The sequence below is a fragment of the Artemia franciscana genome, chromosome 7 (assembly GCF_032884065.1).
Source record: "Artemia franciscana chromosome 7, ASM3288406v1, whole genome shotgun sequence".
Taxonomy (NCBI): Eukaryota; Metazoa; Arthropoda; class Branchiopoda; order Anostraca; family Artemiidae; genus Artemia; species Artemia franciscana.
Genome location: NC_088869.1, coordinates 37,878,021 through 37,894,053, shown reverse-complemented (window position 1 = coordinate 37,894,053; position 16,033 = coordinate 37,878,021). Strand labels below are relative to the sequence as shown.

The 16,033-nt window shown below is 34.9% G+C and overlaps 1 protein-coding gene across 2 annotated transcripts in view; it reads right to left on the bottom strand.

Annotated features, from left to right (window-relative positions):
- LOC136029238 (mitogen-activated protein kinase kinase kinase kinase 5-like) overlaps window positions 1–16,033 on the bottom strand; it is an 87,602-nt gene that overhangs the window by 58,876 nt on the left and 12,693 nt on the right. For both annotated transcript variants that reach the window (XM_065707469.1, XM_065707468.1), the window contains exons 2-5: window positions 11,848–11,995; window positions 8,715–8,772; window positions 2,503–2,658; window positions 1,596–1,699 (exon numbers count right to left, since the gene is read on the bottom strand). In XM_065707469.1, coding sequence (XP_065563541.1) covers window positions 1,596–1,699; window positions 2,503–2,658; window positions 8,715–8,772; window positions 11,848–11,970 — 441 coding nt within the window. In that variant the 5' untranslated portion in view covers window positions 11,971–11,995. The remainder of the gene's footprint in view (window positions 1–1,595; window positions 1,700–2,502; window positions 2,659–8,714; window positions 8,773–11,847; window positions 11,996–16,033) is intronic.

The following is a 16,033-nucleotide window of genomic DNA, read 5'->3' as shown; positions in this document are numbered from 1 at the left end:
GCAAACTGACTCAGTGCAAAAACGAGCCAAGTACTGACTAGGTGCGAAAACGAGCTAAATCTTGATTCAGTTCGAAAACGAGTTACGTTCAAACTGGAAAATCTTGACCACGTCCGACATCAGCGCAAAAACAAGTGTAATCAAGCTGCGGCCAGACCCAGTGTAAAACGAACTATTTCAAGGCTCCAGAATGACTAAGTGTAACAAAGACAAGTCCTGACTAGTTACAAAAAAGAGGTAAATCCTGATTCGTTGCAATAGGTGAAGTCCTTTTTGGTGAAAGAATAACTAATTCCAAGTTGTGGAAATTTTGACGATCCAGTAAAAAAAAATCCAAGCTCTGACTATTTGCAACGATTCGGTAGTTCAAAGTCCTGAAGAAGAATTGTGACTCGGTACAAAAACGGACCGAAGTCAAGCCAACAGGATTTCGAAGGCTTGGCGAAAAGTGCTGACTCACCGTAAAACTACCTAAATCTATGCGATTGAATTTATGTGATTCGGTGCGAAAACAATTGAAGTACTTGCTAAGTGGGAATACGCGATACGTCCAAACTGCTTACTGATTCAATAGACATAAAAGAATGGGCATGTAACCTTATTTGAATCAGAATCACAAGAAAAAAATTCTAATCTGTAAGATGAGACAGAAAACATTGGCTATTGTCTCCTTCGAAGTCTCTCAACCCCCCCCCCCCCCCCCGCCACTACCAGTTTTATGGCAGTAAGGTATATAAGCTGCAATTTTATAAACTGGAGTCGAGTCAGAATTTTCAATCAGTTTGATTCAGCAACCAAGATGAGCCACTGGACCCTTCAACACGCCCCTACCACATCACTAAATTTTTAGCACTAAGGCAAGTATAAGCAAAGAATCAAATCTTCAATTCAATAGGCCAATTGCCAGCAGGAAGTAAAAGACTGCTAAACGAATATTGCGCTTATATACAACAAGACATCCTCAGCGTCGAAAAAGGGAAAGAAGATAAAGCTCTAAAATATGGAAAGCCTCCTGGTACTTTTTTTTTGACTTTGGGGGAACATATATTTTAAGGTCATTTTACACAGTGTGGGGAAGTCTGTACAGTTTTAACAACAGATTTTGGCTAAGAGATTATATTCACCACTTTCGGGTTTTTGTATAATAGGGGGGGGGGAGCTTACTCTTAAATGTGGTAAATTGTGCTCGTTATAAGTTTAAATAGATTATTCATTTTAACTTCTTTTCTACTTCAAGGTTTCATTTATTTATTCACAGCAATCTCTGTTTGTTTCGATTTGACTTTTTATATGATTATGACTTTTTATATGACTATATTTCTGCTTGTTGTAGAAAGTTTATTTTTCTTTGAAAGAACTATTTTTTTTTTTTACAAAACTTCTTAAAAGTCAATACAACAGAAAAGCTGCAAGAGGCATGTTCTATAAACAATTGACTTTTTCGTTGCTTTTCAGTTCAAAAAAAGAAAGAAAAAAAAGTGGGAAAAGCAGTATCCGGACATAATTTTGCATCAGGATCTGAAATCGCATAACAAAAAACATTAACGTAGTCTTGAATGGAACATCTGCTAGTCAATGTAATCTCTGCCACTTACCTTAATATCACGGTGCATTCTTCCCATTGTATGCAAATATTGCAGACCATACAGAGTTTCACGACAAACATAGGCTATTTGAGGTTCACTCAGAGGACCAGTAACTAAATAAAAATAAAATAAAGTTGGACAGCTACTATAATTAGAGCGAAATTATAAAAAGTAAAAAACAACATCTAGTTAAAAAAAAACTACACGACGTCAACAAAATTAATACGCCATCTCAGGATAAAAACGGCATGAGATGTCTATCCCAGTCCATAAACTTCTTCTGATTTTATTTTAGAATATTTTGATTGAATCTTCGAGCAGTTAAAAATTTATAATTAGAAGCTACATTTAGATAACAATATGTTATTCATAAGCTTGTAGATTCACAAACTTAATACCGATCCTAATTGAGGCTTATCTATACTATAATGTCTGTACAAAACAACTTTATGCCTTCCTAAAAAACAAATCCTCTTGCGTTACTTCAAAATATATGAGGCATGGTCAAAGAGTCTGGATAACTTATCAAAGTGGAAACTGGCACTAGTATCAGCAAAAAATACTATCAACACCATCTAGCGTTTGGCGAAACTTGAGAAATTTTTTTGCAAGCTTTGTAATCGTTTTTCTGTCAGGAATTGATATCAAATATTTATTACTACACTAATTTTAGCACTTACAGAAACTATATTAATTATTCTTATTAATACAATGAAAAAATATCAAGTGTAACCATACGCTAGACGTAGTTGATGGTATTTTTTTTATCAACACTAGCACCGGTTCCAACTCTTGTAAGTACCCCATACTCTTTGAGGTATGGTAATAAAATATAATACGGGAGGTAAAATTTAAGTTTTGAGTGAAAAAAAAAAACATAACACAACAAAAAATCAAATATACATGATTAATATACCGTGATATATGTCTTGAAGGGATCCACCTCCACAGTATTCCATGCATATCCATAGCTTATCCCTTCTAATATAACTTCCGAAATATGCTACAATATTTGGGTGACTGATGTCCTTCATCATAAGTATCTCTTGCTGTATGATTGAAAAATCGTCACCTATAAGGACAAATTTTGTTCAATATTATACAATGTAATTCCATAACGGCGTGCACATAACGTTACTTTTTATTTATCTGTATCTCGGAAGATTGAAGTAAATGAAAGTATTTTGAAAAGATTTGACGTTACAAGCACCTTGGTCCACAAACTAAGAAGAATCATCAGCATGTAGAAGAAAAAGTACTTTGTACTAAGCATTATTGAATATAAATTTTTTTTTCGCTAAATAAAGTCTTTCACTGGTCAAGCTAGAAATTCGATATTTAGTAGAAACATCCACAAATGACGTGGAAACGGATAAGCTATCAACTCTCAGGAAAACTATACCTGAAACAACAAAATCTAAAAACTGGCCTTAAAAGAATGTATTATGAGAATGCTACAATATAGACTTAGTATAAAAACGAACTAAAACATCAATAAGTAAAAAAAACTAACGAAGTCCAAGCAACGGACTGACTTATTACAAAAACGTGCCTCTTGAATTGGCGTAAAAATACTATTAACCCTTTTAATCAGTATAGCCCCTGTCGATTACGTATAAACTATGTCATCTCCTTCACAAATGGGCTTGCATAACAAATAGTAGGAGTACAATCCACACTCTTAGATACTCAGACTTCTAAAAAGTTGCGGCTTGTTTCTTATTCTTATTCTTCAAAACCTTGAAGTACATTTCTAAGGATATGCAAAACTCAAAGGAGCAAACATCTGCCAACCAGGTTGATCAATAGTATTTATTTCTGGAGTTGTGTCCCAAGCATGACACAAAACATCTTTATTTTAGTTGATGTGACTGAGAGGCATATCTCAGCCAAATTTTTACTGTTGTCTTTTGGAAAGCAAAAGCTACAGATTTGTGAAAGATAGCTTTCGTGAGAAGACAGTGCGATTGTGGCTCCGCAAAAAATTATTCCTTTATATGCTAAGGTGATTTGTGTTATACATTTTTCCGCGGTTGTTACAAAGCTCTTAAGTTATGAGCCTTCTCTATTTTTCCTTACTTGTTTACTTTGACTTACTACTACTCCCTTTCTTGCTTCTCCCTAACTTCTATTTTTCTGTGGTATTATTCCTGCTTTGAAACTACTCCAAACAGAGGCCTTCAGGACCTCGAAGGCCACTTGATCAGCTCGGACGGGAGGGGCAAGGAAGATCAAGAAGAAGAGCAACCTCATAAACGACAGGATTGGAGGGTGCATGTCAAAAAGCTGAATTTTTGCCAGGAAAATAAACCTAGCTTTGGATCCTGAGCGCAAAACTGGCCGTAATGAAACAAATGAATTAATTTGTAAACACATCCCAAACGAATTCTACAAGCTTACTGCAAAGTAAAAAAACTTCAAATCAGTTAAGATGGGTTTCTTAATCGTCATAACTTCTTTAGAAATGAAAAGATGGGATTCATATTACGACTGGACTTTCCAACTTCTCTTCCTACAAGATGTACAGATCAGAACAAAGGCACATTCTTTTGATTGCACACACAATTTATTTTAACCATTTTTCAAGACTGCACTTCTTTTTTCATCTGGTGAAAAAAGAGACCATACCCTCGAAGACCGTTTTTGGAGGATTCATCTAATAATATATCAAGTTAAAACAAAATATACAGATTATCGCTCTGTCTGACCATGTAAGTGGACACGAACAAAAAGCACCTTTTCATGGAACACTTGAAATACAACAATCTATAAAAGTAAAATTCATACTATGAAAAATCAGTATGAAGTACTGCTGTGATGGTTCTTGCTTTTGAACTGTGCATTGCCCACATAGATCAGTTAAAACCAAAGAAAGTTTGGCACCATTGGAAGAATTATGCTAGTCATTGTTGAACAAATTTTGCTTGGACCATAATACAACACCTATTTTGACAATTGCTTAACCATAACATCTATTTTGAGAATTGCTTTACCTCCATAGCTAAGCAGTTTGCAACAGATGGCTAGAGTACGTCGCCCATAAACAAGCGTCATTATATGAAGTTACGTCCGTTCTGCCAAAAATTGCGGAGGATTGAATCAATTTACAGGAGTCAATTCTTAAGCACCACGAATGACCATTTTCACTTCCTTCTGACATCACGAGCTAAAGAGAAGAGTTTAATTTCGATTCCATAAGCTAAAACAGGAAGTCCAGGTACTCAAGACCATATCTCTCAGTGAAGCACAACTTATACCACCACCAGAAAAGTCACAAGGGCGAATGATGCAAAAACACACGATGCTCATTGAAGATCCGTTTCGGGTGTGTCAAATGTGCAGTTCCTCGGTCTGTAATCTTTCAGGAATTGCTTTCAGTAATTTCATAAGAATTGACTATGCTATGCATTTTCAATCACTGTTAAACAAATTTAATCTAAAAATTTTGCTTTTGACCGTTAACAAGCAATAAATGGTATAGTAAAATCCACCTGACCTTACCTAATAGCGTAGGCCTACCTGATCAGGGAAGAGGCTGGCTAGAAAATTCTGAAAAAATCTAGGAGATAATTTGAAGCTCAGGCCCTTAAGTTTAATCTAATTCGCAATTTTCTGACAAAAGGAATTGATTTATAATTGAAAGGATTAAAAACTTGTTACATATAGCACCTGGTTACTCGGAATTTCAACTCAATGTTCAAATTTTGCCAAAAATTTTATTGCAATTCAACATTTTAGTTCTTAAGCAGAAAAGCTTAAAAAAGCTTTATAAGCAATCCAACAGTTAACTCATAATAAAACTATGTCAGATAAAAGAAACCAAAAAGTTTAAAAAGCCTTAGTAAAAAAACTAATTAAAGGATAGTAGATAGTGACATAAAAAGTCGAAAAAGAAAGTGATAAAATAAGACTAACTTGAAACGAACATAAATTAAAATGAACTATTAAGTTGTCTAAAGTGAACAGAAATCAAAACGAACAATTGAATCAAACGTAAAAGGAATCAATATTACCGCAAAAATGAACTTTTACTGCATTCTAAAGGCTAGAATGTTATTTGCACTTTGTTACGTCCAACACGAATGGAAATTAAATAATTCACCAGCTACCAGAAACTCTTTCTTTTATTTACCAATGCATTTGAAACAATTAATTTAGTTTTATTAGTACTATACGCAATAAATTTTCACCGATACATCCTATAAATCCATTCCTTCTTAATGCATGGAGAATCCATTGGTAAGTCATTCATTGATTTGCCATTTCAAAATATTGAAAGCAAACCAAACAAATTGCTTCAAAGTACACTAAAAAATTTAATTCATGAATCAACTCTCTATGCTTTGGAAAACCAAAAAAAAAATCGTAAAGAAGAGAGAACGATGATAATAACAGTCAGTGAAAAACAGAAGAGAACAGTGCAAACATTTCGATCGAGACCTCCACTCGCTCGTCTTCAGTGTAGAATAAACTAATAAGAAATACAGATAAAAGTCCACAGGACAATAAAAAAAAAAAACAATCTTAAAAACAAACATTAAAACTAAAACCCTTTCCAAGTAAAGAATTAAAACCCCAATGAATGCAAAATCGAGCAAAGTCCAAGCAGCGGACTGGCTTATTACAAAAACGACCCTCCTGACTCTGTAAAAATACTGTTAACCCTTTTAGTCAGTATACCCCCTATTGAGGACGTATAAACTATGTCATCTCCTTCATAAATGGGATTGCAGAGCAAACAGTAGGAGTGCACTCCAAAGTCTTAGATACTCAGATTTCTAGAAAAGTGATTTTCATCATTACTTGGAAAATGACAATATGGAAGCATTAACTTGCAATTATATCTTAGTTCTATTGTTGCAACAGAACCTTAGGTATTGGAGCCTCCAATTTCCATAGCTATGTGCAAAAAAGGAGGTGTAGCTAAACTCGAAGTGACAAAGTCAAAATATCCTGGGCAAAAGCCTTTTCCTATAGGCAACCACAAATATGAAGATTGGTGTATTTTAAATAAAGCAACAAACTAATTCTTTATGCAAACTAATTCATATCTTAGGTTTTTCTGCAACGTTGTTGATCATTATTGATTGCTGTTGGAACATTACTTGTAAAAATTGTCTCTCTCACGACCATAAATAGATCAAAGCTAACAACTGGTGGCGGAAACAAGCCAAAACTGATAACGTTGTTTGTCGAGTTTGCTAGTCAAAGAAATGAAAATTTTTAAATGAAAAAACATGCAGAGAAAGTTTATACTATTTAAAAATAATTGGGTACAGCCGCCGGCAGGCTGATAATTAGTCACAAATAAAAGTAAGAAAAAGTTCAATTCACATTTTCCAGGAAATACAAAATTAAAATATCACTTGTTATCAAAATTGAGTTCTTTAGTGGTTACATCCCATGTGTGGTCCTTCAAATCCATAAACTAAGCATATTATGATATATCAAAAAACAGAAAAAAGAGATCCAGATATGAAATTGTGATATAAAATGTATCATTTTTGAGACAATGCAAGCCAACATTATTGTTAGATTGGCAGAGAGGTACGGGATTCGTGGCATCAACCTCACAGGCAGGAATATTTATCAAAAAGGATTATCCAACGATCAATTGTCATGAGGGGCGCCCTCAAAGCAGAGACAATCCCATGAAACAAAGGGATGGACAGGTGTAAGGCTTTCTTCCTGGGCTCTAACAGCATGCATAAGCAAACAATAAGCTTGTGTTTCTACTCTGAAGGTAGTGTTTTCTTAACAAATACATTAAAATTTAGAATTATGGGATTTCGAAGATTAAAATTATTAGTGCGAGTAGATGAGCTTAAATCTCTCTAGCAAGTATTTTTGCAAATTTAGTATCGAAATATTTAGCTTCATGAAGTCAAGGTTTCAAGCTCAAATAAGTAAGCATGAAAACAACCAAAGATTCTCACGAAAAGGTCCAAAATGAGCGTTAATTGAGAAATAGGCCACTAGGTTAAAAGCTGACGTAAAACAAACTGATATTTGATAAACATGGCTGGTTTCAAGTTGAGAAACGCCATATATTACCAGCTCTTCAGACTTATGAGACCTCTTTAACATTCGTAAACAAAAATTGCCCAGTCTAGCCGCATATAATTTTTACATATAGGCAGTTTATTTACTGACCGAAATTCATTTTCTGAGATCCATTTTTTAGTTAGCCATATAATTTCAAATAGGCAATACACATCAGCTGTGGATTGCTTATGTGCTTAAGGGTGCTGAGAGCATTTTTAAGTATGGTATATAGTCGTAAATGTACTAAATTCTTAGTTACCAGGCATATTTGGGCTATCATCGTGCTCTTTTCTCTCCTGATCCGAGCTATCATTTATTTAATCTTTGATTTTTAATAGTATAGGATGTTAAAGGGGGAGGTCTAAATTGTGCGCCGGGCAGTTGTACTAGTAAAAAGAGAACCTGTGTGATGAAGGGTTTTCCTCAGGGTGGGTTAAAGACACTCTTTGGTGGAAGGACGAAGATGATAATTTGCTTTGAAGAAGAATAAAATTGCTTTTATTACAGAAAATTAAAATACTAAGGTTGGCTGATTTTTCACGACATATATTCAATGCATTTCTCTTCTTGTGTAAACCAATCCAGATGTATCACTTTTTATCCAATACACTGCTTCATTGAAATGCAATCACAAAGACCGAATAGTGTTGTCAGAATTCAAAGTAATTCCACAATCATTTATGCAACACCAACAGATTCAGGGGAGCTACAAGAAAAGGGGGAAATGTTAACAGAGAAACAGCTCCTAGGTCAAAACCTTGCGAGAAATAAGTCAATAATGAATAAACAGGTCTGGTTTTAGCGAGAAAAATGCTTTATCTGTCTATATGTTCACTCATCAGAACTCTGACATTCGTTAACGAAAATTACCAAGTCTTTCAGCCTATAATTAAGTATATTTTTGGTATATAATCTTATTTTGACAAAAATGAGAATTGCAAAAGATACTATAAGAAAAAGATATGGTTAATAGTTAGTCGATACTTTGCGTATGCGCGTATTTTTTATAAAGTGACAATGTCATATCAGGTTAACTTTTTCCACCGAAAACAATCTGTGGGCTTACTTATTAGAATAGCCTACCTTGCTCAATTTTAATTACTTTGATTGCGGCCCATTCCTTATTGGAGTGACGCTTCGCCTGCAAAAGAAAATCAGGTATACTTAAACAAAAGTAGTTTTCAAAAAAACAAGTTTTAGTACAAAAAAAGAAAAACAACCTGAGAAGACTTACTACGACGGTACAAAAGAAACAATAATAATTTGAAGAAACATGGACAAAGTAAAATGACATACTACTGAAGATATAATATTTCTTACAAATTCAAACACGTTTTTAATAGACTCTTCTAAATTTTTTTAATTATCAAAGGCGTTTGAAGGTCGGCACCTTACAAGAAAACAACACGTGTCTTACTACATTTCTCGCTTATCTTCGGACCAATTCTAACCAATTCTTAATGTAACGTTTAATACCTCATGAATCGTCATTGTAAAAACTATCAAACTGATTTGAACCCTTCCAAAGTTTTATTATGTAAAACATGGATATTTTTAAAGTGATTTTCTAATATTTATCATTCTTTCAATTTTGAGACTAAAATTCAAGATTTAGCAAGCAATGTGGTTCTTTGCGATGAGCTTTATACTCGCTCTAGTGAATAATGTTATGTATTCCTTGATCAAAACAAGTATCGGCGATAATAACTAGTAAAAGAATGGCTTTCGAATAAAACATAACATTGTGGGTGAACGAGCACTCCAATCGTTTTCCCAGTGAGTATAGTGGTCGCAAATCCTGTGTTGGGGGGTAGTTATATTCCCTACCCCCAACCAAAAGTGAAATTTTCGATAATTCAAATGGAAGGAAAACTTTATGAAATTTAGACATGGTTGGTGCGTAATAGCACACTGAATAAAGTGAAAACTCCCCTATGAACATACAACAATAAATAAGCAGGCCAAAGATTAAGGCTCACAGTTGACTCTTTCTCTTAACTCTATTTTTAAAACAGTAAGAAACTTTAGCGTAAAGAGCGGGGCGTTGAGGAGGAAAAGCCCCTTTCATATACTGAGTAATTTCTGTTCGTTTTAAGTTTTAATGTTGCTCCTTACTTTCATTTAAAAAAAAGCTTGTGTTTTTTACTTAATTTCTGGACGTTTTTGAATTAATACATGTTTTGATCTTGGCCCTCCGCAAATAAATAAACAAAATTTGCTCGGTGACTTTTGGGAAAAATTGAGCGTGGGAGGGGGCCTAAGTGCATTCCAATTTTTTTGGTCACTTAAAAAGGGCACTAGAACTTTACATTTCCGTAAGAATGAGCCCTTTCGCGACATTCTAGGACCACTCAGTCGATACGATCATCCCTGGGAAAAAAACAAAAAACAAACAAAAAAACAAATAAACACGCATCCGTGATCTGTCTTCTGGCAAAAAAAATGCGAAATTCCACATTTTTGTAGATAGGAGCTTGAAACTTCTACAATAAGGTTCTCTGATACGCTGAATCTGATGGTGTGATTTTCGTTAAGATTGTATGACTTTTAGGGGGTGTATCCCCCTATTTTCTAAAATGAGACAAATTTTGTCAGGCTCGTAACTTTCGATGGGTATAACTGATCTTGATGAAACTTATATATTTAAAATCAATATTAAAATGCGATTCTTTTGATGTAACTATTGTTATCAAAATTCCATTTTTTAGAGTTTCGGTTACTATTGAGCCGTGTCGCTCCTTACAACAGTTCGTTACCACGAACTGTTTGATAAGTAAAAGTGTTGTATTTAGGCCATTCCACATTACATCAACCAGGAAATGACACATAGTGTTACAGATTCTGAAAAATACCTGGTTGTTTTTTCTGTCTTGGATATAAGGATTTGTTTTGTCACTTTCTGTTTTTGGCTTTACGGTCATTCATAATTGTGACGATTTTTACTTATTGTATAAAGGAAAGCGAATATTAAAGTTGTTTCTTTTTTGAAAATTATGTTTATTTTTGTATTTGCAAATTAATTTAAAAGAAGAATTAAAAAAAAATTATAATTATAACTACAAAATCTATATAAAGAATTAGAAAAAAATTTGAATCTCTAGATACTTCCAAACACTAGGGTCTATTATATACAGTTATAAAACAAACAGGGTGGGACCAGTTAGCATTCACAGTACATCTATAAAGATATTATAAAGAATATATTAAGAATCTTTGTTTTTACTTAGATTTATTAGGCAGTTAAACGTGGGTTCAGTTGCAGAGGGGTTAGTTGCACGAGGGTTCAGTTGAATGAGGCTGAGTTGCAAGATTTTTCAGTTAAAGAGAGTTAACTTGCACGAGGGTTCAGTTAAACAGGGGTTGAGTTGCACGAGGGTTCAGATGAACGAGGCTTCAGTTGCAAAAGGATTGAGTTGAATTGGTCGAGTTGCATGAAGGTTACAAGAGAGTTCTGTAACACAGGGGCTGAGTTACACGAGGGATAAGTTACACCTGGGGCTAGATGCACGAGGGTTCAATTGCGTGGATTCAGTTGCACGGGCTCAGTTACATGAGGGTTCAGTTGCAACCAAAACGAGTAATGTAGTTACAGAGTCATTAGCTAGAATTGTGCAGGAGAAAAATTAATTAGCATGATGATACTTGTTAGATTTCTGTAGGAAGGAAATTAATCAGCATGATGATACTTGTTAGACTAAGAGATGCTGTAGGTAAAGTTTTAAGAAAAAATAGTGTTATTTTAGGAAGGAAAGAGGATGCATTGGCCAAACTTTATCTCCTACAATTATTGGCTGGATTTAGATTAAAAAAGGAGAAGCGTCTGAACCATCAGACCCCTTTAGTCCTCAATTTTACAGATTTCGAACCTGACTTTGATTCAGCAGATATAAAAACAACAGTAAAGGTCCTTTATTTAGATGGTATATCAGATAAGTGCATTAAAATGGCTAGTACTATGTACAAGAAAAAAAATCAGTGTAGCTAAGGTGGGAAGCAAGGTTAGTAATGGTTTGGTGTGGAAAACGGATTTAAGCAAGGCTGTAGATAATGGTATACATTTGGAATTGGCAGTGCCACTTCAAATACAACAAAACCAATTTGCATAGTAGTGAAAACAAGCTAAGTTGGTAATTTGATGAAAACATTCGATTTTGAAACTTTTTTCCATGTGACAAAAACAAAAGGTCTGAAAAAAGATTATTAGATCATCTAATACCTTGTATACATCACCATATGTACCACTTCCTATCCTTTGTATGAGTTCATAATCATCTTGAGGGTTCCTTCTACTGATCTCTGCTGACAGGCCTTCTAACCTCATATTCAGTGAATTTGCCATTCCGATAGAGTTTTCACTTAATTTACTGAAAGTATGTTGAAAAATATTAAATAGCTAAACTTAATGCTGTCCTGCCCTATCTATGGCTTAGGTTCCTGGACTATCTGGATTCTTTGGATTTTGGACTATCTGGATTTCACAATTTAGGAGCCTCCTCTGCTCACCATCCCTCTAAGAGCTTTGGTCCCCAAAAGGCATAAATAAAACCCTAGCTTGTAGCTCTAGAGGGTTTCTAACAATACCTTCTGACTATTAAGGAACTTAGAGATCCCCTTGTAATCACTTCTAGGGTAAATTCCATATTGAACCCTTAATGAGGCTCCAAAAAGTTTTTATATATTTAGACAATGTTTTTAGATGTAGTTTTTAGAAGATGATGCAAAGATAAAGAATCAGTTAAAAACTAAGGTAAAGGTCTGGAATAGCAGCTCTTCAGAAGGAGACATGAAAGAGCAGAAAAAAAACAGTTTTGTGCTTATTTTTATAGTTGTGTTTTTGACAATCCATCCCCAGCATCTCCCAATGGTCTTTGTATAGCCCTGGGCTATACATAAAAATAACAAAAAAATCATGGAAGTTATCAGCCTGGAATTGGGGTTGTTGAGAAGGAAACATGTTAAGAAAACAATTCTTACTTCATAATATGCACAAAAATTATAGCCAACAAATTTTGAAAGCAATTCCACTATAACTCCACCCCACCCCCTATGGTGAAAATTCGTAGCCCCAATTGTATGTTTCCCATGTGTTTTCTGTTTCTTGGCATTGTCAGTGCTGATCCAATCTACAGGTACAAGGGTTGAAATAAGAGTGATGCATTGCAAAATGCGAGGGAAATATATATTTTGGGCTATATATTTGTATCATAGAGGGAGAGGGGGTAAAGTATAAAGGAAACGCTTTCAAAACCTGTAACTATAACTTTCCCGCATATTATGAAGTAAGAATTATTTTCTCAAAATGTTTCCTTCTCAATGGCCTCAATTCTAGGCTTATACCTAATAGAATTCTTCCTTATAGGCTAATATGCAGCAAGTATCAATAAGTCATATTTATCTGGTATTTCCCCATTTTTATGTGTTTTTGAATCAGTTTAAGTACAAACCTAGAATTGGGGCCATTGAGAAGAAAACATGTTAAGAGAATGGTTCCTTTGTCATTATAGGCAGAAAAAGTGTAATTATCACATTTTGAAGGTACTTCCATACCCCCACCAATGTACAAATACCTAGCCGAAATTATGTATTTCCCATGTATTGTGCCATGACATCACTCTTGCTTCAACCTGTCAAAATGAACAATGACAAAATCAAGAAACAGAAAAAAACAAGGGATACATATAAATTGGGCTATATATTTGTGTATTAGGGGATTATTGGTAACATATAGTGCAACTGCCTTCAAAATTTAGAAACTAAAATTTTTCTGCATATTATAAAGCAAGCACTGTTTTCTTAATGTTTCCTTCTCAATAGCCTCTATTCTAGGCTTATACCTAGTTTTCATAAAATATTATGCTGGTTTTTTACATAGCTTAGGGCTACATGTGGCCATTAGAGCTCTAGCAAAATTCTAAGAATCAATAGATTAATTTATGAGGAAAATCAGAGGCTTAATACCGGTCGGGATTTAAAATAAGAGCTCTGAGACACGAGGTCCTTCTAAATATCAAAATTCATTAAGATCTAATCAACCACTTGTAAGTTAAAAATACCCCATTTTTTCTAATTTTTCCTCTCCCTTCAGCCCCCTCACAGATGGCCGAATCAGGGAAAACAACTTTATCAAGTCAAAGTTGTGCAGGTTCATGACACGCCTACCAATGTCCACCATCCTAGCATGTCCAGAAGCACCAAACTCGCCAAAGCACTGGACCCCCCAAACTCCCCCAAAGAGTGTATCCAGCCCGGTTACGTCAATCACGTATCTACGACATTTGCTTATTGTACCAACCAAGTTTCATCCCAATCTCTCCACTCTAAGCATTTTACAAGATTTCTGGTTTCCCCCTCCAACTCCCCCCAAATGTCACCAGATGTGATCGGGATTTAAGATAGGAGCTCTGAGACATGGGTTTCTTCTAAATATCAAATTTGGAAATACCTCACAAACGGTCACCCATTCTTAAGTTAAAAACACCTCAATTTTTCTCATTTTTCTGAATTAATACCCCCTCCAACTCCCACAGAGATAGTGGATTCAGTCCGGTTATGTCAATCATGTATCTAGGACTTGTGCTTATTCTCCCAACCAAGTTTCATCCTGATCTCTCCACTCTAAGCGCTTTCCAAGATTTCTGGTCCCCCCCCCCGACTTTTCCCAATGACAATCGATCCGGTCTGGATTTAAATTAAAGATCTGAGTTACGAGGTCCTTCTAAATATGAAATTTCATTAAGATCTGATCACTCCTTTGTAAGTTAAAAATACCTCATTTTTTCTAATTTTTCAGAAGCAACCCTCCCCACAACTCCCCCAAATAGAGCAAATCCGTCCTGTTTATGTCAATCATGTATCTGCGCTTATTTTTCTCACCAAGTTTCATCCCAATCCCTCCACTCTAAGCATTTCTAAGATTGTTGGTCCCCCTCCAACTACCGCAATGTCAGCAGATCTGGTCAGGATTTAAAATAAGAGCTCTGAGACACGATATCCTTCTAAATATAAAATTTTATTAAGATCCAATCACCCATTTGTAAGTTCAAATACCTCAATCTTTCTAATTTTTCCAAAAAAAAACACCCCGCCTAACTCCCCCAAAGAGAGCAGATTCAGTCCGATTATGTCAATCACGTATTTAGGGCTTGTGCTTATTCATCTAAGCAAGTTTCATCCTGATCTCTCCACTCTAAGCGTTTTCCAAGATTTCTGGTTCCCTCCAACTCTCCCCAATGACACTGGATCCGGTCGGGATTTAAAATAAGAGATTTGAGTTACGAGATCCTTCTAAATATGAAATTTCATTAAGATCCCATCACTCCTTTGTAAGTTAAAAATACCTCATTTTTTCTAATTTTTCAGAATTAACCCTCCCCCCAACTTCCCCAAAGAGAGAGAATCCATTCTGATTATGTCAATTATGTATCTAGTACTTGTGCTTATTTTTCCCACAAAGTTTCATCCCAATCCCTCCACTCTAAGCATTTTCCAAGATTTTAGATTCCACCTTTAACTCCCCCCATTGTCACCAGATCCAATCGGAATTTAAAATAAGAGCTCTGAGGCACAATATCCTTCTAAATATCAAATTTCATTAAGATCCGATCATCCGTTCATAAGTTAAAAGTACCTCTTTTTTCAAATATTTCCAAATTAACCATCAACCCACTCCCACCCCCCATATGGTCGAATCGGGGAAACGACTATTTCTAAATTAATATGATCTGGTCCCTGATAAACCTGCCAAATTTCATCGTCCTAGCTTATCTGGAAGTGCCTAAACTAGCAAAATCGTCTCTCCTTTTTTTCAACCATGTCTCCTTCTGAAGATCACAGGGCTATAGACCCCAGAGGTTTGGTGTTGAAAACATTATCTTAAATACAACTAAAAAAGTTATTGTTTTGGTAAATTTGATTGTATATGTTGAATTTTTTACACAAATACTGAAAAAATCAGCAATTTGTCATTCTTACTTTAAATTTTTGTGACTTTATTTTTTTTTTTATCAAAAATTTGCAGAAAATCAGCAAGCTCTCCACCTCCCTTCCAAGAAAAGTAAAATTGAAAATTTTTTGGTGATTATACATGGTGTTAACAATTTTCTTCACTGTCATAGGTGAATTAAAGGGGCCAGGCCTTTCCTAGATGTCCATTAACCCTTCCCTTAAAAAAAAACTCTGACTTTCCCTGTTATTATACAAAACAATCTACAAATTTCAAACATTAGTTTGTCTTGTACAGTCATTCTTTCATTCAGCTGCTACTTGTATATGGTACAAGGGAGAAACAGGCTAAAGCAAGAAGATTGATGATAAAAATCCCGGATATATTAAGAAGTATTTTTTCAAATGTTCTGTTTTTCAAACCATGCTATGAAATTTACCTCCCCTCACCATAAAAAAAA